Source organism: Dama dama, chromosome 11, assembly GCF_033118175.1.
Source record: "Dama dama isolate Ldn47 chromosome 11, ASM3311817v1, whole genome shotgun sequence".
Lineage (NCBI taxonomy): Eukaryota > Metazoa > Chordata > Mammalia > Artiodactyla > Cervidae > Dama > Dama dama.
The window spans coordinates 18,846,394-18,869,866 of NC_083691.1; the positions used below are offsets into that span (position 1 = coordinate 18,846,394).

Sequence of the window (23,473 nt, forward strand, 5' to 3'; positions counted from 1 at the left end):
AGCTGGCTGGTGAGCTCGATTGTGTGGCTGCCATAGTGCTTCCTGGGAAAATCATCGTAAACTAGTTCAGGGTCTGATTGCTTGTTGGTTCTGTGCTTGTCAACATTTGGAACGAAAAAAAACCTATGCAAGTTACTTCTTCGATGATGCAATTCTTTATTCTCTTGTTTTCATTTTCCAACTGAGTTTTGAGGACAAGATTAAATCTTTTGAAAAATTCTAAGTACATGAAAACAAAATTAGATTTTTTGAGAAGTTCTAAATTCATGAATTCTCAGCCACTAATGAGGAACTGTCTTAGAAAAATGGGCTGGACATTGAAAGAGGAATCTTGCCAAGCATCTTCCACCTAATTTAGCAGGGGTGTGTGTGTGTGTGTGTGTGGTTGGGTTTTTTTCTTCTTTTTCTCTAGTGATTTTGGATGGGGACATTGATTGTTCATCTTTTGAGATTTATGTTCCAATTATTTGAATAAAATCTAACTTTTCCTCTAAATCAGTGGTAAGGAAATATGAAAATAGAGAAAGGGTCTTATTTGAGTTCTTAAAGATCTTTACATCATTCTGAAGAAGGAAGGTTGTGTATCATTCAGCCTACTCTCAGATTTTAGATTTAAGACTTTTTAAAGTGTGTGTATCTGTGTGCATGCACACATACTTGTGTTTTATAGAGGAGGGATTGGATGTGTAATAGTTCATCTTTCTATCTCTTTCCCACCTTCTTTAGCAGATATTGGTGTTTTCCTGTAATCTCATTGTAGAAAGTGTTTCTCTACACAGTGAGAATGGTCTGAACAGTCTGTCTTATCCAGACGTGGGTGACTTGGCCTGTTGTCCAAGGTCAAGTTAAGGCCAAGCCACCAGGTAGAACCGGCCCCTGGGGTTGACCCGGGTGAGGAACAGAACGCACCGTCTTGTTGCTGCCTCAGGACCCAGGGCAGAGCTCTGTCTTGTCTCGTACATTTGCCATCTCCCTGTCGTGGGTGCCACTGATGAAAGAGTGTCACTTTCCTAAATAAAGGTTCCCTGACACCGTGCTTCTCCCTCAGTACTTGGTGGAGTCCCCTCGGCGAGCCTGGGCTGCGTTGATAGAGGGGGAGGGTCCCCGGGAGAGGTCACACTGGTGAGACGTCCCTAGCGCCTGTCTTCTCAGGAGGCCACTTGTGTGGAAAGTGGAAATGCTGAGTCACAAAAAGGGCCTGACATTTCCTCACTGTTTCCCACATTGTGGTGAGGTGAAGGTCAGTTACGTCCCAGCGGCTTGGAGACTGCCCCTCAGGCCCTGGCCATCCAGCAGCCTGTTCACATGAGTAGTTTTCTCAAGATACCACCGCCCTCCTCTGCTCACATGTTGTTTGTGGCGGCGGCTTTAGCACCATCACTGCAGAGCTGCATGGTTGCATTTGGCCCAAAGGCAAAAACTCTTATCAGACCCTTCAGCAGAAAAAGTTAGCCCACTCCTGGTTTAGATGAATACTTGAGAACTCCTTCATGTATCTTGGTTGTGTTTATTCACTCCTCTCTCTACATTTTCCTTCGCTTGTTAAAACCCTGCGTGCTGAGCGTGTGCTGTATCCCAGCACCAGAAACAGAAAGGCTGGTCTCTGTCCTCCTTGGGGACTACACCAGCAGTCAGCCTGACACCCCCATCCAGACACGCAACCCATCCCCACACGTCAGCCCCTGTGAAAACCAAATGTCACATAAACATAAGAAGTACAGTCTGACAGACACTCTTCTCTGATCTATTTATCTTCTAAACTAGGAATTCTTGAGGATTTGCATGACCTTGTTGAATAGTAAGGTTGAGCAGATGCTTTAATCTTTATCTTTCTATTGATTAAATGAATATTATTATTTGATAGGACTGTATCTCTGTAAAAAAATTTTTTTTATATATAAAAATGCCTAATGGGATACATATAAACACATGTAAGCACATCTGAACTTCTTAAAGAAAGGAAATCATACATTGGAACTTGTTTTACTAACCTCAGAGTTTTGGAGCCTAAGGAGCTCTTTTAGGGCTCAAAGTGTGTAAGTTTGTAAACAGTTAATTACTTGACAGCAGTGGTTTTGTCTTGGCCAGTCACGAGAATGACCAGAGAGGACCTGAAACCGTCCTCAAGCCCAAAACCCACCCCGGGCCGGTGGGAGCAGGAACAGCAGGGGCGGCCCCGCGGTCTCCGGTACAGGCTGATGGCCTGGACTTCCAGGCGAGTCCGGGTGTCCAGCGCTCATATTTCCAGGCAGGCGATGTTCTGGCCACGCTTTGAGAACCAGTGTTGCACAAGATTTTATACAAGTAGTTAGTGTGATTGCTTTAAGTGGCAACCTTACATGGTACTCTTTTAAGAGTATGATATATAAAAGTTGATTGATCAACATGTTACACAAAATTGTTGTTACTAGACTTACAGAGTAGGAATGTAGGGTTCATCGTCTTTCAGTATAAATACCAACCTGGCACTGCAGTGAAGAGTCAGCTAGGGGTGGTCTCAACAGCCCTGTGCTTGACCAGTGGACCCTGGCCCATATCACAGCGCAGTTAGTGACGGAGCTGAAACCAACACTGGATGCTGTGATTTTCAGACCAAAGCCTTTCCTGTTGACCACATTACCACCTGCTAGGACATACATACGGCATCTTGCCCCCTTGTCAGCCTTGGGTTGAGGCTTAGACACAGCATGCGTGTCCCTCTCGGGGCCGGGGTGTCCCCCCTCGGGGCCGGCTGTCCCCGTGACTGTCCGGCGTGTTCCCGTGCCGCCCTCTTCTTTATCCTGCGGGCCTTCAGCCCACTGACTCTGAACTTCGTGTTCTTGGATCAGACACTGCATATGCTGTTCACCTTTTACCACTATGTCTGCATATCTGTCGAGACAAGATAGCATTTTTTAATGCTGAGTTAGGGATGCTGTCCACTCTCTCCGATTCCATGTAGAAAACTGCCAGGTTTGGAAAGAGTCGGTGATAAAAGATAAAAGAACATATACAAGAAAGTGATCGAAAGTGGTTGTGAACGGCAGGGAGAGTGGTGTCTCTCTGAAGCCTCTATGTTTATACTGACCCTGGGATTTGGCGCCTGCTTACTTCTGCTCTGAACAGAAACTTGATGCTGGGAAGCCAGGGGAGGTTAGGTTTTAGGCTGGATTACCGTGAAATCCTCTTGTAAAGGGAATATCACTTTGGGGCAAAGACTTCCTGGAATTGTGGAGGGTTAAGTGTAGTTTTCCCAGGCAGCTGTTTTTGAGTTAGGAATTGAGCCTTGCAGCCTAGAGTGATAGAGAAAAGCTTAGATTTTCTACCGAGTTGTAAAATAAAAAATGTGACTGTTTGGTTACTGTATGTGTTCTGTTGTTTGCATGAACTGTTGTCTTTCTGTCTGCGATTCTGTTTGTCCTTCTTTCATCTATTCCATAGACTAACTTTTCAAGTTGGACTTACAGGTTGTATGTGAAATGTTTTCTTAAAAAAACATATTTGAAAAGATATGAAGTCAAAGCCTTGAGTTTCTGTAGATCTGAAATTCACATGTGCTACTTTTGCCTATGTATCTAGATGTATGTATTTAAGAAATTAGAGCAGTTTGTTCATATGCTGAAAATTAGGTAAACAGAAAGAAAAATACGATAGGCAGGATAAGGCAGTACTAGATCAGAAACTGTGCCAAGCATTAAGAAAGGTGCCAGCAGCTCATGGAGCTCTGCTTGATGTTCTGTGGCAGACTGGGTGGGAAGGGGCTTGGGGGAGGATGGACACGTGTGTATGTGTGGCTGAGTCCCTTCACTGTCACCTGAAACTATCACAGCATTGTTAATCAGCTAGACCCCAACACAAAATAGAAAGTTTTTATTTAAAAAGGTGCCAAATGGAGAAAATGGACCTAGCCTACTGAGTATTTACTATCTAGTTTGGGGCTTCCCTGATAGCTCAGTTGGTCAAGAATCCGCCTCCAGTGTGGGACACCCCAGTTCGATTCCTGGGTTGGGAAGATTCCCTGGAGAAGGGAAAGGCTACCCACTCCAGTATTCTGGCCTGGAGAATTCCATGGACAGCCCTTGCGGTCGCAAAGAGTTGGACACGACTGAGCGACTTTCACTTTCACTTGGGACATAAAACATACATATCTAAAAATGGCAGACCGTTCCAGGTCGTAAAGAAAATCCAGGGGATCGTCTAGGATAAATAGCTGGTTTGGATGCATATGGAATCTAGAAAGATGGTACTGATGGAACTATTTGCAGGGCAGCCGTGGAGACGCAGGCACAGAGAAGAGACTGGTGGACACAATAGGGGAAGGAGAGAGTGAGATGAATTGAGAACACAGCGTGCAAACATACACGTTACCATATGTAGAAGAGACAGCAAGTGAGAATTTGCTGGGTGACCCAGGGAGCTCGACCCAGTGCTTTCTGACAACCAAGAGTGGGGGATGGGAGGGGGGTTCAGGAGGGAGGGGACATGTGTGTACCTGTGGCTGATTCATGTTGATGTGTGGCAGAGGCCAGCACAATATTGTAGAGCAGTGGTCCTCCTTAAAAAAAAAAAACAAAAAAAAACTTACACACTTAAAAAGAAAACTGCAATACACCATCACAAGTGGGCCAGTGGGGGGAATTGCCTTAATGGATATTATCGAGGTAACTGGCTAAAATGGAATATTACTTGTATAATCGTCTTGTGTCAATTTAGAAGTTTCCTGAATTTGGGGTGGGGGGGGAAGCTGCTTTGGGAAAGAGAGGCAGCAGGGAATAGAGGCAGAAAGACCCAGAAATGACTCCCAGCCCTTTGCTGTCTATGCGGGGGACAGTTTAAAGGTCTGTCCAGGCCTCACCTGTAAGCGGAGGACAGCAGTCCCTCCAGGTAGTGGTGGGGACACGAGACCCTGTGCGTGAGGCTTGCTTACACTCCCATGTGTAAAGCTCTGTGCTGCGGGATCTGTGTCACAGTGCGGGCCGAATGCAGACACTCCAGGAGTGGGGCCTGGGGTTGGACGTTCAGATGCAGAGCAGCAGAGAGGAGCCGCGGGGGGCACTGGACGGGTCAGCCGGAGGACGAGGGACCAGCGCGGAGCTGGGGCAGGGCCACGCCGCCGGCGCGTCCTTGGTGCGGGGAGTGGCGAGGCTGAGCGGAGGGGTGAGGGGAGTGACGACCGCTCCACCTGTTTACATGGACAAGTCCTCAGTCTTTTCAGGGTGTCTTGGTCTCTTCTACTTGTAAGCAGTACGTGGACGAGAGCAGGCGTAGACATCCTGCTTCAGCGTCCTGCATACCTTCTGGAGAGCGCTGTTTGTCCTCGTGACTGTCTTTTCTCCTTACACTCTGTCCACAGTCCCTACTCTCATATTACCGTCTTATAGGTTTTCCCTGTCTTGTGACTTAAACTTCTCTCTTTCTGGGTCTTGCTTTAGCCAGCAGCAGCCTGCACCAGTGTAGTAGTGAGGGCTGGGTTTAGTTGTTAGGGCTGCTGGGTTGTCACCTCTAGGACCGGCTGGAATCTAGAATAAGGGTCTGGGGCCTTTGCAATGTGTCACGCTGTTTTAAAAACTGTAGTTCCAGTAATACCCACCATGTGGTGCTTATGCATCAGAAATAAATTCTAAAACAAAAGCACTGACTGGGAGCTCAAACACCTGTGGACCGGCTATGGGGGGGTTAAAATCCAGACTCACAGACATGGGCGGGGGGGGGGGGGCTGAGCATGTTCATGCTTGTGTACAGGGTAGACCTGAGTCTCTCTGAGTAACATCCTTCAGTGCCACTTCAATCATGTGACTCACTGATTTCATAAACTCCAGGATGTTGAAACATAGGTTTTACAGGTTATCCTAGGGGACAGTATAGACACAAATGCAGGCAGATCCCCAAAGAGTTTGCAACAGGCTCTCAAAAAGCTGCAAAGAGCACCTGTGCCCCTTGGAACATTTAAAGATGACGTCAAGAAGGACAACCGGCCCCATCCACCTTCCGATTATTAAATAAGTGTTCTGGGAGGAGAATTGACAGGGGTCAAAGCTGTCATTCCTATGACCAAAGTGGTTTTAAATTAACCCCTTATTACCCCTTTAAAAAAAAAAATAAAACTTCTTTTAAATGGGAAGACGAACTCTCGTTTCAAGCATAATCTGAATCATTTCCATGGTATTAGTATTTTTACCAGCTGTGCAAAGGGTTACTGTTGGTGCCTGTTGCTTACAGAACCTTTTCTTCGGTTTGCAGGTTTTCATCTCTGTGAACTGCTTGAGCACAGACTTCTCTTCTCAGAAGGGTGTGAAGGGGTTGCCTCTGAACATCCAGATTGACACCTATAGCTATAACAACCGCAGCAACAAGCCTGTGCATCGGGCATACTGCCAGATAAAGGTCTTCTGTGACAAGGTAAGGCCATCGACTGGATGTGGACACTTAGAATACACCCTTCCTTATAGGAAAAGACCAGGGCCTTCCTTGTTCTTAAGTCCAGTGAGGACTTTGAACTGTGGTGTTGGAGAAGTGGTGATGCTTTTGAACTGTGGTCTTGGAGAAGACTCTTGAGAGTCCCTTGGACTGCAAGGAGATCCAACCAGTCCATCCTAAAGGAGATCAGTCCTGAATATTCATTGGAAGGACTGATGCCGATGCTGAAACTCCAATACTTTGGCCACCTGATGGGAAGAAGTGACTCATTTGAAAAGACCCTGAAGCTGGGAAAGATGGAAGGCAGGAGGAGAAGGGGACAACAGAAGATGAGATGGTTGGATGGCATCACCGACTCGATGGACATGAGTTTGAGCAAGCTCCGCGAGTTAGTGATGGACAGGGAGGCCTGGCGTGCTGCAGTCCATGGGGTTGCAGAGTCCGACACGACTGAGCAACTAACAGAACTGAAGCATGTATTGCTGATAATATAAAAAGCTGATCTTAAATTAGCAGTTCATGTTTTAGCCATGCAAAGTCACATTATAGAGGAGAGAAAACTAATCTCCTTTTGACTGAAAAACCAGAAGGGTGGATAAGCGCGTTCTGTTGGCCGTGCCTGACAGGTGGGATGCAGGGACATTGCGCCCAGTCCTGGGTGGGCCCTCAGCTTGCAGGGGCCTGCGGGCAGTGGCCTGGAGGTGGAGCTCTTCCCGAGTTCTGTGTCCGAGGCCCCCCGGTCTGCGTCGTCACTGGCACAACTCCTTCCAGGCTGTTTGGCAGGTTGTCCGGCAGCTCACTAAGGCAGGGGAAGGTGAGCTTCAGATTCTTGCTGACAGCAGCAGGTGGGTGGGAAGCAAGAGCACGGGCCCACATGATGTCAGTGTCATTCCTTTCCTCTGCTGTGACTCCTTGTTTTCTGGAGATCGATGGGCACTTTTGCCGGGTGCAGCGCTCAGCTGGATTAAATCCAGAAAGAAGCTGGCAGTCCCTGGTGCCCTGGGGATTGGAGACAGTAGTGTCCTCCAGAATGGGGCAGAACTGTCCACTGAACTAAGATTGAAGATGACTCTGACTTTTCCCACTCAGAAATCCCGGGTTGTATTTTTTTTCTTGCCAGTCTCCTCTTTTCATCCTGTTTGAACCTCTGTGTTACGAAGATTTTTTTAGAAGGTGCTAAGAACCCGGAAGTGAATTTGCCATCAGAGGTCTGGTGTCCTGACTTGTGCTTTGGGTGCATGGAGCACTGCGTCGGCTCCAGGGGGTGAGCCTGAGACCTTCCAGGTCCAGAGGGCAGGTCCAGTGATGTTTATCGAGTACCTGCCGTGTGACTTGTCATGTTGTATCAGTTGTATTAGTCTTCTAATTTGCTGTTGACAAATGACCACAGACTTAGTGGCTTGAAACGACACGCGTCTGTCATCTTCCAGTTCTGTAGGTCAGGGAGTCTGACCCAAGTATTACTGGGCAAAAGTTAGGGCGCCAGAAGCCTGATTCCGTCTGCAGTGTCATGGAGAACCCGTTCCCCTGCCTTTCCTCTGTCTAGGGCTGCCCGCAGTTCTTGGCTCGTGGCCCCGCCTGCCTTGCGAGCCATCCTGCCTCCTCCTCCTCTGGCTCTTCCGCTGTGTGGACACTTGTGACTCTCCCTGTCTTGCAGTCAGCCCAGCCTCCTCCTCTTGCTGTAGAAGCAATGGAGGCCCAAGCTCTGGGCATCAGACGTGGGCATCTCTTAGGGGACTCATTCCTCCTCCTTTCCCCGGCTCCTGCCCCCTGCTTTCTCACATGCTGCATCTTAACTGGTGGCAAGTCACATCTGCTCTGGAGCAGAGGTCTCTGACCCTGACTCAGATTTTCTTTCTTCATGCCACATTCTTCCTTAGAGCCCAAAGAAAAACGATCGTTATCATGTCCTTTTCCTAAAAATTGTAGGGAGAGGTTAAAGTTTTATCCATTTAATTAAAAAAAATTTTTTTTCACGTGTGCTAACCATCTTTCCCTGTGTCTTGTCCACACTGCTGCAGTCCCGCCTGTGTAGTTTACATCTCTGGAAGGTCAGTTTGGATCTATTTTATGTCTTCCAAGACTCTGCTTACCACGTTCAGTTTTTCCCACAGGCTTTCTTAGCACATGAACCGTGGCTTCGGTAGCCTAGCCATGGATTCCCGTGTCAGTTCTGGGTTGTTGCAGTGGTTCCACCCTCCTCCGCACTCGGGGTTTCCTGGCTCCTGGGATCTCAGAGGACACCAAAGGCTGTGACCTTGACCTTGCTGGCTGTCAGGTGTGCCTGTCAGCCGTCAGTCTTCCTGAGCCTTATCCTGAGATCTGGCGAACCTTCTTGGAAACAGTTGGATCTTCCAGGTCTTCTCTTGGATCTTCCAGGTCTGCTAGGCAGGTCTGGGGGCTTCCCTGATGGCCCAGTGGTAAAGAACCCTCCTGCTAATGGCAGGAGTCTCAGGTTTGATACCTGGGTTGTGAAGATCCCCCTGGAGAAGGAAATGGCAACCCACTCCAGTAGTCTTGCCTGGGACATCCCACAGAGAGAGGAGCCTGGCAGGCTCCCGTCCTTGGGGTACAAAGACTGACATGGAGTTATTTTTAGACCATCAGAAGGAACTGAGCAAGACCCAGACCAACCCCAGACGGTAACGGCGAGGAGCCTGGTGACCATTGCCTGTTTTTCTGTCAGGGATGTAGTGTTTGCATCAGTGTCACGTAGCAGTGGTGATGGGCAAGTTTGTGTGTACTGATACATTAGTGATGTATCGATAAATGTAGAAGGTGGTTTTTCATTCCATATTTTAAAATGTGGTTTTATTGTATAATCGTGCCAAATCAACAGGATGATTTTTATCGCCACTGTTTGCTGTCAGGGAATGTATTTACTGAAGAGTAAATAACCAGTTCTTTAAAACATAAAAGTGCTACTCACTCAGTCGTGTCTCACTTGCAACTCCATGGACTATTGCTTGCTTGGCTCCTCTGTCCGTGGGATTCTCCAGGCAAAAATACTGGAGTGGATTGCCATTCCCTTCTCCAGGGGATCTTCCCAACCCAGGGATCAAACCCAGATCTCCTGCATTGCAGGCAGATTCTTTACCGTGGAGCTACCAGGGAACCTGAATAACTTTGTAAACAAATCTGCACCATCTAGAAATAAATGCAAGTAAGTCAAGCAAAATAGCTAATGAATAATTTTGTTTTCGTTTTGCTTACTTGCTTGATTTCAGGTTGTGTTTGTTCCTATGTGGGTCCACTTGTGCAGCACTGCTGTTCTTTGTGTAGTTCCGTGCACCGTATGTGTATATCCTCTTTGTAGGCCTGGGAGTAAAGTTTTCCTTTTAAGTGACTACAGATTTCTAGCTAAATATTTGCTCTTGTGAGTCATAGTTGGTTGGCTCTATCACTTAGTCAATGCCAAGACCTTGGACAGAATCACAGTTTTCAGTAATAACCACATTGACTGTACAGGACAGTATACTCAAAGTGGGATCAGCTTGTATATTTTTCTCTCAATTTTCTTGTTATTAGACGACAAGAAAAGTCACTTGTGTCTTGGAAGCCAGTGTGCAGTACGTTAGCTGATTTTCTTGGCTTTCATTTGACCTGGCCTCATCCATTGTTGAGGGGAATTCTGCTCTCTTAGTTTTTTAAACGAGTGTTTCCCTGTGATTCTTTTCTAGTTTAAAAATAGTTTTAAGAAAGGGCTTTTTTAGAGGAAACTACCATGACAAGCTCCACAAGTATAAAAAGCACTCATCTCCAAAGAGGAGGTATTTTCCCACCGAAGGTCAGGATGAGAGCTAAGCATTTTCAAGAGGGTCAGTAAACAGAGCCACATCTTGTCTTCTCTCCGCCCAGGGAGCCGAACGGAAGATCAGAGATGAAGAACGAAAACAAAGCAAAAGAAAAGGCAAGTGCACTGACCCCAGCTCCCAGTTGAACGCCTGTAAGTAGAAGTGTTTCTGCCAAGCGTTTTAGACCTTTTCGTTCCAACAGTAACTCAAGTTTGTAAACAGAAGCTAGCGTAGTGGATATTTTCTTCTTATTGCTGTGAAGTGATAGCTTTGCTTCCTTTAACCAGGAAGCAAAGACCCAACGAGGGCCTGGACTAAGTCGTGCTCAGGGAACTCCAGGAAGGAGTCCTGAGTTTTTCCAGAGGTCAGACGATTTTTGGCCCTCAGTTCTGGTTCAGGTTGCTGGCTCCCGTTCCTGACAAATAACACATGTTCCACCCGAATAGCTGATGATGAGATTGGAACTGGCCTAGATTTTTAAGAGTAATAGTAACACCCTTTGGAATTCAGGTTGTCTCAATTTGAAATAAGCGTGGTGTTCTTCTATCAGATATTCTTAACATATGCAGAATCTATAGGGCTTCTGTTTGGATGTTGCGCCGGGAAAGCTTTTTTTTTTTTTCTTTTTCCTTTTTAATATGGCCAGCATTCATATTCACAGAATCCCATAGCTCTCAGCTAAAAGGAAGGAAAAAAGCCCGCACTCGGCACAGCTGGAGCTGGGGCACACGCTCTGCGCGGCTGGAGCGCGGACGGCTGCACCTGCTCTCTGCCCGGCCGGCGCCCGGCCTGAGGACGCCCGTCCGGGCTCTGCTGCTGGCCTCACACTGCAGCTCAGGAGATGTCCCCTTCAGAGAGCCACTCAGCGGCTCGGACAGCTCATTGCTAAGCACCTCAGGGCCAGGGGCTGGGGGACGGTGGAGTCTGTAATTCAGTAAATAAAGAGTTAGACACTCACGTTGTCTCTCCGCCTCCCTGGGGTTCGATTCTGAAGCCGAAGGTCTGGAGTTGAGGTGCCTGTTCTGATGTCAAGAGTACACCACTATCAGAACAGATTATCTAATGAGGAGAGCCAGGGTGAAATTACCTCTAAAAATTATGTTTATACAATCGTTAAGTTTTAGCCTCTCAGGCAGAAACTTCACGTGCTTTGCCTCTGTTCTGGATCTTTCTGTGTATGTGTGTCTTTGTGTTTAAACATGGCTTTTTCTCTCCTGCCTTTGGTAAGATGTGCGATTGATTTTAGTGCAAATGCAAACACATTAAGTGTAATTTTTCGCAGTTCAGGCAGCATGACCTGTATCTGCTGTTCTGCTATAGTTTAAGTTTCTTAAACAAGGAAGATGCTCTGTAGCCTGCCTGCAGTCTGGGAATGGAAGCTGCTGACTATGGTGTCTTTGTGTTATTTTTTTTTTTTTTTTCAGTTTCCGACGTCAAAGTGCCACTTCTTCCATCTCACAAGCGCATGGACATCACGGTTTTCAAGCCCTTCATTGATCTCGACACCCAGCCTGTCCTCTTCATCCCCGATGTGCACTTTGCAGGCCTTCAGCGGGGTGCTCACGTAGGTAACCCGGATCCCAGAGTGGCTGCTAGGAGGTGACAGGCCACAGAAGGAGAGTCTTTGGCAAACAGAAGCCAGAGCTTGATGAGGTCTGGCCAGGGTTAGGGGTCAGCTCTTTGGAGTGTCTGGTTCGGGTGACGTGACGTCCTCACAGTCAGCTGTGTGTAAGCATCACTGCCGTGGAACCGTAGCCCCAGACCTGCCGACTTAATTCTGTATGGATGTTATCTGTTGGTGTCTTCAGCTCTTTAAAAGACACTGGAATAATAACATGTGGAGTTGAGTCTGTGATCGTGTGAATTTCACTTCCATGCGTCTGGACAGGAGGGGAAAGCCAGAGGAATACCAGGCGTGGGAGCCTTAATAGGATGAAGGATGTCTGAGCGCTTTCCTCACAGTTTCAGTTAGGGGACCGTCACAGGCACATGTTTGGTCAAATCTCGGCCACTAATCTGAAATTTATCAGAGGTGCAGTTACACTCTTCTTGGAGTAGAAGCTCAGTGGAGGTTGGACTCGGGCAAAGTAAAGCATGCCCTCCGCCTGAGTTCAGGTAGATGCCCCAGAGATGTACGCCAGGAGCTTTGTACACAGATTCTGACAGACAGATGTGTTTGCAGCATTCTTCAGGAAAGGCACTATCAGGGTATTCAGTTTCTCACGAGTCTAGGGTGAGCAGGGCTCGGTAATCTTGTGCTGTAAAGGGCCCAAGAATAAACATCTTAAGCTTTTGGGGTTGAGGGCTCTCTGTTGTGACTCGACTCTGCTGTTGTGGGGCCAAAATCACTGTACACACTGTGCCAGGAATGGGCGTGGCTGTGCCCCAGTAAATACCGTATTTACATAAACGGGCATCAGGCCAGACTTAGTTCATGGGCTGTTGTTTGCCAGCTCCTGAACTGGAGGAGTTCAAGACATCTTTAAGAATCTGGTCATTGTGTGAGATTGGTCACATTCCAAATTACTTTCGTTTTAGGAATAATTTGTTTAAAGTCTGAAATATTTTAGCATATGCTTGAAAAGCAATCTTTTTTTTTTTTTTCCCTTGGTCTTAGGTCCTTCCCATTGCCTCAGAAGAACTAGAGGGTGAAGGGTAAGGTTTATGTTTTGTTTTACTAAATTCTTTTTATTTTGAAACATTCTCAAACCTCTAGAATAATTCCAGTACAAAGAACTCGCTTTTGCCTGAGCCACTGGAGAGTAAGTTGCTGGCAGTGACCCAACACCCCTGAGTCCTTGGTGGTGGTGGTTGTTCAGTCGCTCAGCCGTGTCCGACTCTTTGCGACCCCGTGGACTGCAGCACGCCAGGTCTTCCTGTCCATCACAAACTCCCGGAACTTGTTCAAACTCATGTGCATTGAGTCAGTGATACCATCCAGCCATCTCATCCTCTGTCATCCCCTTCTCCTCCTGCCTTCAATCTTTTCCCAGCATCAGGGTCTTTTCCAGTGAGTCCGTTCTTCAAATCCGGTGGTCAAAGTGTTGGAGCTTCAGCTTCAGCATCAGTCCTTCCAATGAATATTCAGGACTGATTTCCTTTAGGATAGACTGGTTTGATCTCCTTGCAGTCCAAGGGACTCTTAAGAGTCTTCTCCAACACCACAGTTCAAAGGCATCAATTCTTTGGCCCTCAGCCTTATTTATAGTCCAACTCTCATACCCATACATGACTACTGGAAAAACCATAGCTTTGACTAGACGAACCTCTGTAGGCAAAGTGATGTCTCTGCTTTTTAATACTCTGTCTAGGTTTGTATGTTTCCACAAATGAGGATGTTCCCCTGCAGAACACAGTCAGAATGTTGACATCAAGGCCTTAGCACAGTACCAGCCAGTCCAGGCTTTGCTAATTGTTCCAAAAACATCCTTTATGGCAAAAAAGGGTCCCTTTCAGACTCACACAGGGTCTTTTGTTGTCCTGGCTCCTGAATCTCCTTCCATCGGGAACAACCTCCGCCTCTCCTTGGCTTTCCTGAGCTAAAGCTTCTGCAGGTCACAGTCCCGCCATTGTGTAGGCTGTCCCTCTGTCTGGGTCTGGCCGTGGTTTTCTCTTGAGGTGGATGATGCGTCTGGGCATGACTGGCACGGACGAGGCCCTGCTCTCAGCGTATCCTATCAGGGGCACGTGTTTTCAGGGCACCCCCGCTGGCGATGTTCGCTCTGGTCACTTGATTCAGGCATGCTCTGCCAGGCTTCTCTGCTGTGGGGTGAAACTCTTTCTCCTTTTATAGTAGGTGTTTTGAGGGGAGGTGCTTTGTAAACATCTCACTCCTTGTCAAGCTTTTAATTTCTCATTTGCATTACATCAGCGGCTTGTGGTTTCCCACTGGATTCAATACACTGTGATTCGCCATCGTCAGTTGCTCTGCTCACCTGGTCCCAGGGCCAGCGGGGTCCCTCTCGCCTGCTCCTGGATCACTCCAGCACAGCACGACCGTCCTGCCCTCACCGCTCCAGCACTTCCTCACCTTCAGGCATGGCGTGTTCCAGGCACTTGTTTTTCTCCCCTGCTCTGGCCCCAAAATCAGCCTCTGCTCTAAGAAGCCCGGGTTCCTTGTAGAGATCAGGCTTCAGAACGCTGGAGGAGGCCCCTGTGTGCTGGTTGCTCTGATGGTGTCAATGCCCCCTGCCCCCAGGGGCACCCTTCTCAGCCTCGCCGGCAGCCCTCCCGCCCAGCGCTCCACCAGGTGACGGTGCGGTCACCTTCTGCGGGCCATCCTGGCTCCCCACGCCGACCCGCATGAGCCACGGGCCTCGCAGAAGGCGGGCTCTCGGCAGCCTCTCTAACTCGTGTTCTCAGACCTGAGTTCTGCAGGTGCTTTCACTGGAGGCCTGTTCTGTGCTGGAAGCTGAGACACAGCATTTTAAGGTCCAGCTGCTTTTCTTAAAGTGATGGTTCTGCTCAGAAGCTCGCACTTACTTCATTTTCAGTTTTTTGGTTTTTTTTTTTTTTTTTTTTTACTATTTTCTTGCTTACTCACTGAACCTCACAACAGTGAGCTCACTGTGACTTAGCCTTTGACAGCCAGTCCCGCCGCTCTCTTCACTTCTTTCTTCAGGAAAGTGAAAGTCGCTCAGTCGTGTCCCACTGTTTGCGACCCCATGGACTGTAGTTCATGTAATTCTCCAAACCAGGATACTGGAGCGGGTAGCCTTTCCCTTCTCCAGGGGATCTTTCTGACCCAGGAATCGAACCAGGGTCTCCTGCATTGCAGGCAGATTCTTTACCAACTGAGCTATCAGGGAAGCCCTTCTTTCTTCATATGCAACTGCAAATGTTTCCCCTCCCTTTGTATTTCCGCCGGCACTGCCATATTTTTTCCGATCCTCTGGGGTTTGATGCTGTGATTGTCTCCAGAGTCGCTCGTCTTCTGCTGGTAGATCCTGGTGTCCACTTCAGTCTCTGCCATACCCCAATGTAGGCTTCTTGATGCTCAGAACGATCGACTGCCTGATCACTGCAACATAAAAGTCTAAACTTCCTGAGAGCTGAGTGATGGAGGTTTTCCAGATTAGATTCATCTTCCTCTGGGACTTTCTGTCTCAGCCAGCCTGGCTTAACATTTTCCTGCTCACACGTCCTCCCTCTTTTGACATGCTCTCTCCTCTGTTACCACCCTCACGCGTATCTCACATCCCACCTCCTTCGTAAGTTTTTTTTCCTGAAGAGAAACCGCATTCCCGGGAGGGCAGCTGGAGCTGTGTGGGAGCAGCAGGGGTGTCTGGCAGGCTCCTGAGTGTGCTCGCCCTCTGCCATTCAGTCGCACGAGCCCGGGTCAGTCAGCTTCTTCCCTTGAGCCCCAGATTTTCATCCACAAAATAAAGGCAGCTGGCCCAGGTAAAGGACGAAGGACATTTTAAATGTAAAATCCAGTGATAACACCCCGAAACTCCTTTTGCTTCTGCAAGTGATTGAAAGTGAAGTCACTAATTGCACACCTCGGATCGCCTGCAGGTCCAGCCTGAAGAGGGGGCCGTACAGCTCGGAAGACGACTTTGTGATCCCGCCTCCCGCTAAGCTGACCCGGGTAGAAGAACCAAAGAGAGGTGTGTTGGTTTACGTTTCGTAGTGGGAGTTTTCAGTGGAAAGTGAGCTCTGAATCCAGACAAAGCATGAATTCCTCAAACAGACCTCATCGGTGTTGACTTCCCTTGAGTGTTCCTCCATCAGAGCAGCTCCTCCTGACTTGAGCTGGGACTTCCAGCAGAGTTAAAAAGAAGCTGAAAGCTGTATTCCTTGAGACAGATTTTTATATTGGTTCATGTTTGCCGTCCTTAATGTAGATGTCTCTTTTTATTTTTCCCAATACCCACAATTTGTTTTCTTGTTTTGCTCCCATCAATGAATTACACTTTTCCCTCCTTCTTCCCCATTGGGGATCAGTGCTTCTCTATGTGCGGAAGGAGTCAGAAGAAGTCTTCGATGCCCTGATGCTCAAGACTCCATCCTTGAAAGGCCTGATGGAAGCTGTAAGTAGTAGGAGCTTTGTAATCCTTTTACTTGCATAGAATTCGATCAGAACAAATTTTACCAGCCTGTCCGGGTTCCTTGGTGGTGCTGAAGCCTTTCCTGAGTCCCAGCACCTTGTCTGTGGCCGAGGCATGTGCCACGTTTCACCCCGACCCCACCCCCCAACTTAGTCTTCAGCAGCTGCAGGGCTGTGCCTACCTCACATCACTGTGCCCAGCGCACCCATTGGTAGATAGTAATCACCCAGCAGTGTCTAGTCCACTGAACTGAGTGGATTTGTGATGACCCTTGGAATGGTTTAACTTTCCTTTGCTTGGTTAAAGAGAGATTGTCACTTAACAGACTACTTAGAAGCCAACAAAAATTATTTCTATCAAAATCTTAAAAACTTCCACACATAAAACAAAAGTGGCTCCTCACATCGGCCTTTGGAACTCCTGATCTTGGGGAATGACTGAATTTGTGTCAAGATCTTACCCGAAGCCTGTTTGTGAAAAGGCAGAGTTGTGACCAGAGGTGACCACAGCCAGGTGATTTAAAGTGAAGTCACTAGTTGCACACTTCTGATCACCTGCATGTGTAGCTTGAGAACGGGCCCATACGACTTTGGTGGCTTGGAGATCCTTTTGCTGCAGCATCTCAGCAAATGGCCCAAGAGCACACTGACCCCAGCCTGCCCTTGGGGACACCATAGAAAGACACAAGAAGGCTGCCAGGCTGATCCCTGTTTTGGCTTTGCCCCAGAGTGAAATTCAAGGGATCAGCACTGTATCTTGATATGTATCCACCTCGGGCCCCTATAAATCATCAGAATCTTTGAGCTCAAAGTGAGTCTGTAACTTGGCTGGAAGCAGGTTTCCCCTGATTACTGTCAAATGTTGAATTCATTTAACAAATGTTTCTGAGGGGCTTACTTTGTGCCAGGCACTGTTCTTGGCACTGGAGGTACAGGAGTACGTGACCCAGTACTGAATGGAGTTTAGGTTCTGGTTAGGAAGATGGCTACAGTGAAATCGGCAGAGGCCACTGTGTAATTTGCCAGGTAGCACTGATGGATGCCGGGAGAAATATCCGTAACCTCAGATATGCAGATGAAACCACCCTTATGGCAGAAAGCGAAGAATAACTAAAGAAACTGTTGATGAAAGTGAAAAAGGAGAGTGGAAAAGTAGGCTTAAAGCTCAACATTCAGAAAACTAAGATCATGGCATCTGGTCCCATCACTTCATGGCAAATAGATGGGGAAACAGTGAGAGACTTTATTTTTTGAGGCTCCAAAATCACTGCACGTGGTGACAGCAGCCATGAAATTAAAAGACACTTGCTCCTTTGAAGAAAAGTTATGACCAACCTAGACAGCATATTAAAAAGCAGAGACATTACTTTGCCAGCAAAGGTCCATCTAGTCAAGGCTATGGTTTTCCCAGTGGTCACGTATGGATGTGAGAGTTGGACTATCAAGAAAGCTGAGCGCCAAAGAATTGATGCTTTTGAACTGTGGTGTTGGAGAAGACTCTTGAGAGTCCCTTGGACTGCAAGGAGATCCAACCAGTCTATCCTATAGGAGATCAGTCCTGGGTGTTCATTGGAAGGACTGATGCTGAAGCTGAAACTCCAACACTTTGGCCACCTGATGCAAAGAACAGACTCATTTGAAAAGACCCTGAAGCTGGGAAAGATTGAAGACAGGAGGAGAAGGGGATGACAGAGGATGAGATGGTTGGATGGCATCACCGACTTGATGGGCATGAGTTTGAGTAAGCTTCAGGAGTTGGTGATGGACAGGGAGGCCTGGCTTGCTGCAGTCCATGGGGTCACAAAGTCGGATGCGACTGAGCGACTGAACTGGACTGAACTCACGGACGCTGAGGGGAGAACTGAGGCAGTGCAGGGGATGGCCGCCAGGGGGTGCTGTTGCTCAGTCTCAGGGAACCGGGCGCCACGGCGGCTCCTCGCTTACACCTCAGCCAACGGTGCCCAGCGGCCCCCAGCGCCACCTGTCGCCCTCTGCTCTGGGTCATTCGGCTTCCTGTGACTTATCCCAGCTCCTCCGACTTTCTTGTCTCCTGACAGCCCTTCCTCACTTCCTGATGATGGAGAGAGAGGAGAGTGTGGAAAAGACTGGGACTCACTGTGCCAAATATAACTCATTCACAGCGCTTAAGGAATTCATCCCAGCCTCCCATCTCCTGGGCTGGGGGTTTCTTAAACACAGTGATTGTTCAGTGGTACCGAAAAGAGGTGAATGTGTATGATGGCATCTTGGATGTGGTTCGATGTGTATGGTATATATTTGTTAGATTGAAAGTGATCTACAGGCTGGTCTTCTGAGGCCCTGATTTCAGGGCCGCCCAGAGGCGTGCTCTTCAGATTGAGGGTAGGCAGGGCGGTGACCCCTGGGTGGGAGCAGTCTAGATAGCTGCTCAGATGACAGTGTCTGACCTAGACTGGATCAGCCCTTGGTCCTTGGAGTAGCTGTCCCCTCCCTGTGCAGACCAGCTCCATGTCCGAGAGGAAACCTCCAGAGCTCACTGCACTGTGTGGACCCCGCGCCCCTGGTCAGGAGGGGAGGTGGGCTGGCACTGGGGCCCGCAGCGACGCCTCAGCCAGAGCCCACTGCCCTCCAAAGAGGCTCTGCCCTTGGCAAGGCGCCGGCCTGGCTGTGGCCAGGGCCCTTGGATGTTCCTTCTGAGCTGTAGAATCACAGTTCCTTCCTTCCGGTGATTCCATATCTGAAATGAACTCCTGCTTTGTGCTGGACACGCCTTAATCCCACGATAGTCATGGGGTATGTGAGGTGAGGGTCTCTCTTTCCTGTTGAGAGGAGGCCAAGGGTTAGAACGGTCACCTGCCAGTGGAAACTGAGTCAAAACTGACGCCGTTTAGGCGTGTCTGACTCCAGAGTGAGGCCTTTGTGTGCTGAGTAAAGTGCCTGGACAGGATGCTTGTCAATAAGCATGGAGCCTGCAGCTCGGAGAGGGGCCCACGTGGATGTCAGCATACCTGGAGCACACAGCTCAGAGAGGGACCCACGTGGACGTCAACATGCATGGAGCCTGCAGCTCAGAGAGGGGCCCAAATGGACGTCAGCACACTTGGAGCTCCCAGCTCAGAGAGGGGCCCACGTGGACGTCAGCACACTTGGAGCGCACAGCTCAGAGAGGGGCCAACATGAATGTCAACACGCATGGAGCTCCCAGCTCAAGAGAGGGGCACACATGGATGTCAGCACGCATGCAGTGCTCAGCTCAGAGAGGTGGGCAGAGGACTTTAGTTTTCTTGTTGCAGCAGCATCCGCTCAGCAGACAGGACAAGTGCAGTGCACGGATGTTGGGTGGAGAGAGCAGCTCTGTACTTTCTCTGTAAACCTAACACTGCTCTGTAAGGTATTAATTTCAAAAAACCATGGCCATATAATAGAGCTGTGACACCTGTGACTTTGGGAAGCAACAGACCCCTGATTCCAGCTCTCTCCAAAGGCAGGTAGCCCCCCTTCCCCAGGATAGACAGGTCCTCATCGGTGTCTTTGTGTGTGCATATGTGAGAAACAGAAAGCTGAGTGTCTGTACCACTCTGTGAATGTATTGTTTTGTCAAGTCATGAACATAGAACTTTGTAATATTTTTTTTTGTTCTTTTAGATCTCTGACAAATATGATGTTCCCCAAGAAAAGATTGGGAAAATCTTCAAGAAATGTAAAAAAGGGTGAGTGCTGACTGGCAGCCTTAGAGCCTCTGAGTGATGTCAGTGTCACAGAACAGCCCCTCTGAGTGATGTCAGTGTCACAGAACAGAGACTAGGAGTGATGTCAGTGTCATAGAGCAGCCCCTATGAGTGATGTCAGTGTCATAGAACACCTTCTCTGAGTGATGTCAGTGTCACAGAACAGCCCCTGTGAGTGACATCAGTGTCATAGAGCAACCCCTCTGAGTGATGTCAGTGTTATAAACAATCCCTCTGAGTGATGTCAGTGTCACAGAACAACCCTCTGAGTGATGTCAGTGTCACAGAACATAGACTATGAGTGATGTCAGTGTCATAGAGCAGCCCCTCTGAGTGATGTCAGTGTCATAGAACAGAGACTAGGAGTGATGTTAGTGTCATAGAACACCTTCTCTGAGTGATGTCAGTGTCATAGAACAACTTCTCTGAGTGATGTCAGTGTCACAGAACAGAGACTAGGAGTGATGTCAGTGTCACAGAAGAGCCCCTCTGAGTGATGTCAGTGTCACAGAACAGCCCCTCTGAGTGATGTCAGTGTCACAGAACAGAGACTAGGAGTGATGTCAGTGTCACAGAACAGAGACTAGGAGTGATGTCAGTGTCACAGAACAGCCACTCTGAGTGATGTCAGTGTCACAGAAGAGCCCCTCTGAGTGATGTCAGTGTCACAGAACAGAGACTAGGAGTGATGTCAGTGTCACAGAACAGAGACTAGGAGTGATGTCAGTGTCATAGAACAGAGACTAGGAGTGATGTCAGTGTCATAGAACAGAGACTAGGAGTGATGTCAGTGTCACAGAAGAGCCCCTCTGAGTGATGTCAGTGTCACAGAAGAGCCCCTCTGAGTGATGTCAGTGTCATAGAACAGAGACTAGGAGTGATGTCAGTGTCACAGAACAGAGACTAGGAGTGATGTCAGTGTCACAGAACAGCCCCTCTGAGTGATGTCAGTGTCACAGAACAACCTCTCTGATGTCAGTGTCATAGAACAGAGACTAGGAGTGATGTCAGTGTCATAGAACACCTTCTCTGAGTGATGTCAGTGTCATAGAACAACCTCTCTGAGTGATGTCAGTGTCACAGAACAGAGACTAGGAGTGATGTCAGTGTCACAGAACAGAGACTAGGAGTGATGTCAGTGTCACAGAACAGCCCCTCTGAGTGATGTCAGTGTCACAGAACAGCCCCTCTGAGTGATGTCAGTGTCACAGAACAGCCCCTCTGAGTGATGTCAGTGTCACAGAACAACCTCTCTGAGTGATATCAGTGTCACAGAACAGAGACTAGGAGTGATGTCAGTGTCACAGGAGAGCCCCTCTGAGTGATGTCAGTGTCACAGAACAGCCCCTCTGAGTGATGTCAGTGTCACAGAAGAGCCCCTCTGAGTGATGTCAGTGTCATAGAACAGAGACTAGGAGTGATGTCAGTGTCACAGAACAGCCCCTCTGAGTGATGTCAGTGTCACAGAACAACCTCTCTGAGTGATGTCAGTGTCACAGAACAGAGACTAGGAGTGATGTCAGTGTCATAGAACAGAGACTAGGAGTGATGTCAGTGTCATAGAACAGAGACTAGGAGTGATGTCAGTGTCACAGAAGAGCCCCTCTGAGTGATGTCAGTGTCACAGAAGAGCTTCTCTGAGTCATGTCAGTGTCATAGAACAGCCCCTCTGAGTGATGTCAGTGTTATAAACAATCCCTCTGAGTGATGTCAGTGTCACAGAACAGCCCCTCTGAGTGATGTCAGTGTCACAGAACAGAGACTAGGAGTGATGTCAGTGTCATAGAACACCTTCTCTGAGTGATGTCAGTGTCATAGAACAACCTCTCTGAGTGATGTCAGTGTCACAGAACAGAGACTAGGAGTGATGTCAGTGTCACAGAACAGAGACTAGGAGTGATGTCAGTGTCACAGAACAGCCCCTCTGTGTGATGTCAGTGTCACAGAACAGCCCCTCTGAGTGATGTCAGTGTCATAGAACAGAGACTAGGAGTGATGTCAGTGTCATAGAACGGAGACTAGGAGTGATGTCAGTGTCACAGAAGAGCCCCTCTGAGTGATGTCAGTGTCACAGAAGAGCTTCTCTGAGTGATGTCAGTGTCATAGAACAGCCCCTCTGAGTGATGTCAGTGTTATAAACAATCCCTCTGAGTGATGTCAGTGTCACAGAACAGCCCCTCTGAGTGATGTCAGTGTCATAGAACAGAGGCTAGGAGTGATGTCAGTGTCATAGAACACCTTCTCTGAGTGATGTCAGTGTCATAGAACAACCTCTCTGAGTGATGTCAGTGTCACAGAACAGAGACTAGGAGTGATGTCAGTGTCACAGAACAGCCCCTCTGAGTGATGTCAGTGTCACAGAACAGCCCCTCTGAGTGATGTCAGTGTCACAGAAGAGCCCCTCTGAGTGATGTCAGTGTCATAGAACAGAGACTAGGAGTCATGTCAGTGTCACAGAACAGAGACTAGAAGTGATGTCAGTGTCATAGAACACCTTCTCTGAGTGATGTCAGTGTCATAGAACAACCTCTCTGAGTGATGTCAGTGTCACAGAACAGAGACTAGGAGTGATGTCAGTGTCACAGAACAGCCCCTCTGAGTGATGTCAGTGTCACAGAACAGCCCCTCTGAGTGATGTCAGTGTCACAGAACAGCCCCTCTGAGTGATGTCAGTGTCACAGAAGAGCCCCTCTGAGTGATGTCAGTGTCATAGAACAGAGACTAGGAGTCATGTCAGTGTCACAGAACAGAGACTAGGAGTGATGTCAGTGTCATAGAACACCTTCTCTGAGTGATGTCAGTGTCATAGAACAACCTCTCTGAGTGATGTCAGTGTCACAGAACAGAGACTAGGAGTGATGTCAGTGTCACAGAACAGAGACTAGGAGTGATGTCAGTGTCACAGAACAGCCCCTCTGAGTGATGTCAGTGTCACAGAACAGCCCCTCTGAGTGATGTCAGTGTCATAGAACAGAGACTAGGAGTGATGTCAGTGTCATAGAACGGAGACTAGGAGTGATGTCAGTGTCACAGACGAGCCCCTCTGAGTGATGTCAGTGTCACAGAACAACCTCTCTGAGTGATGTCAGTGTCATAGAAGAGAGACTAGGAGTGATGTCAGTGTCATAGAACAGAGACTAGGAGTGATGTCAGTGTCACAGAACAGAGACTAGGAGTGATGTCAGTGTCACAGAAGAGCCCCTCTGAGTGATGTCAGTGTCATAGAACAGAGACTAGGAGTGATGTCAGTGTCATGGAACAGAGACTATGAGTGATGTCAGTGTCACAGAACAGCCCCTCTGAGTGATGTCAGTGTCACAGAACAGAGACTAGGAGTGATGTCAGTGTCACAGAACAGCCCCTCTGAGTGATGTCAGTGTCACAGAACAACCTCTCTGAGTGATGTCAGTGTCACAGAACAGAGACTAGGAGTGATGTCAGTGTCATGGAACAGAGACTATGAGTGATGTCAGTGTCACAGAACAGCCCCTCTGAGTGATGTCAGTGTCACAGAAGAGCCCCTCTGA

General features: G+C 48.3%; 1 protein-coding gene across 3 annotated transcripts in view; it reads left to right on the plus strand.

The window, feature by feature from the left end:
* GRHL1 (grainyhead like transcription factor 1) overlaps nucleotides 1-23,473 on the plus strand; it is a 53,059-nt gene that overhangs the window by 26,295 nt on the left and 3,291 nt on the right. For 2 of the 3 annotated variants that reach the window (XM_061154803.1, XM_061154805.1), the window contains exons 9-15: nucleotides 6,220-6,378; nucleotides 10,255-10,342; nucleotides 11,615-11,754; nucleotides 12,808-12,845; nucleotides 15,708-15,799; nucleotides 16,137-16,222; nucleotides 19,864-19,928. In XM_061154803.1, the coding sequence (XP_061010786.1) occupies nucleotides 6,220-6,378; nucleotides 10,255-10,342; nucleotides 11,615-11,754; nucleotides 12,808-12,845; nucleotides 15,708-15,799; nucleotides 16,137-16,222; nucleotides 19,864-19,928 (668 nt within the window). The remainder of the gene's footprint in view (nucleotides 1-6,219; nucleotides 6,379-10,254; nucleotides 10,343-11,614; nucleotides 11,755-12,807; nucleotides 12,846-15,707; nucleotides 15,800-16,136; nucleotides 16,223-19,863; nucleotides 19,929-23,473) is intronic. The other variant, XM_061154804.1, reaches the window with a different exon arrangement.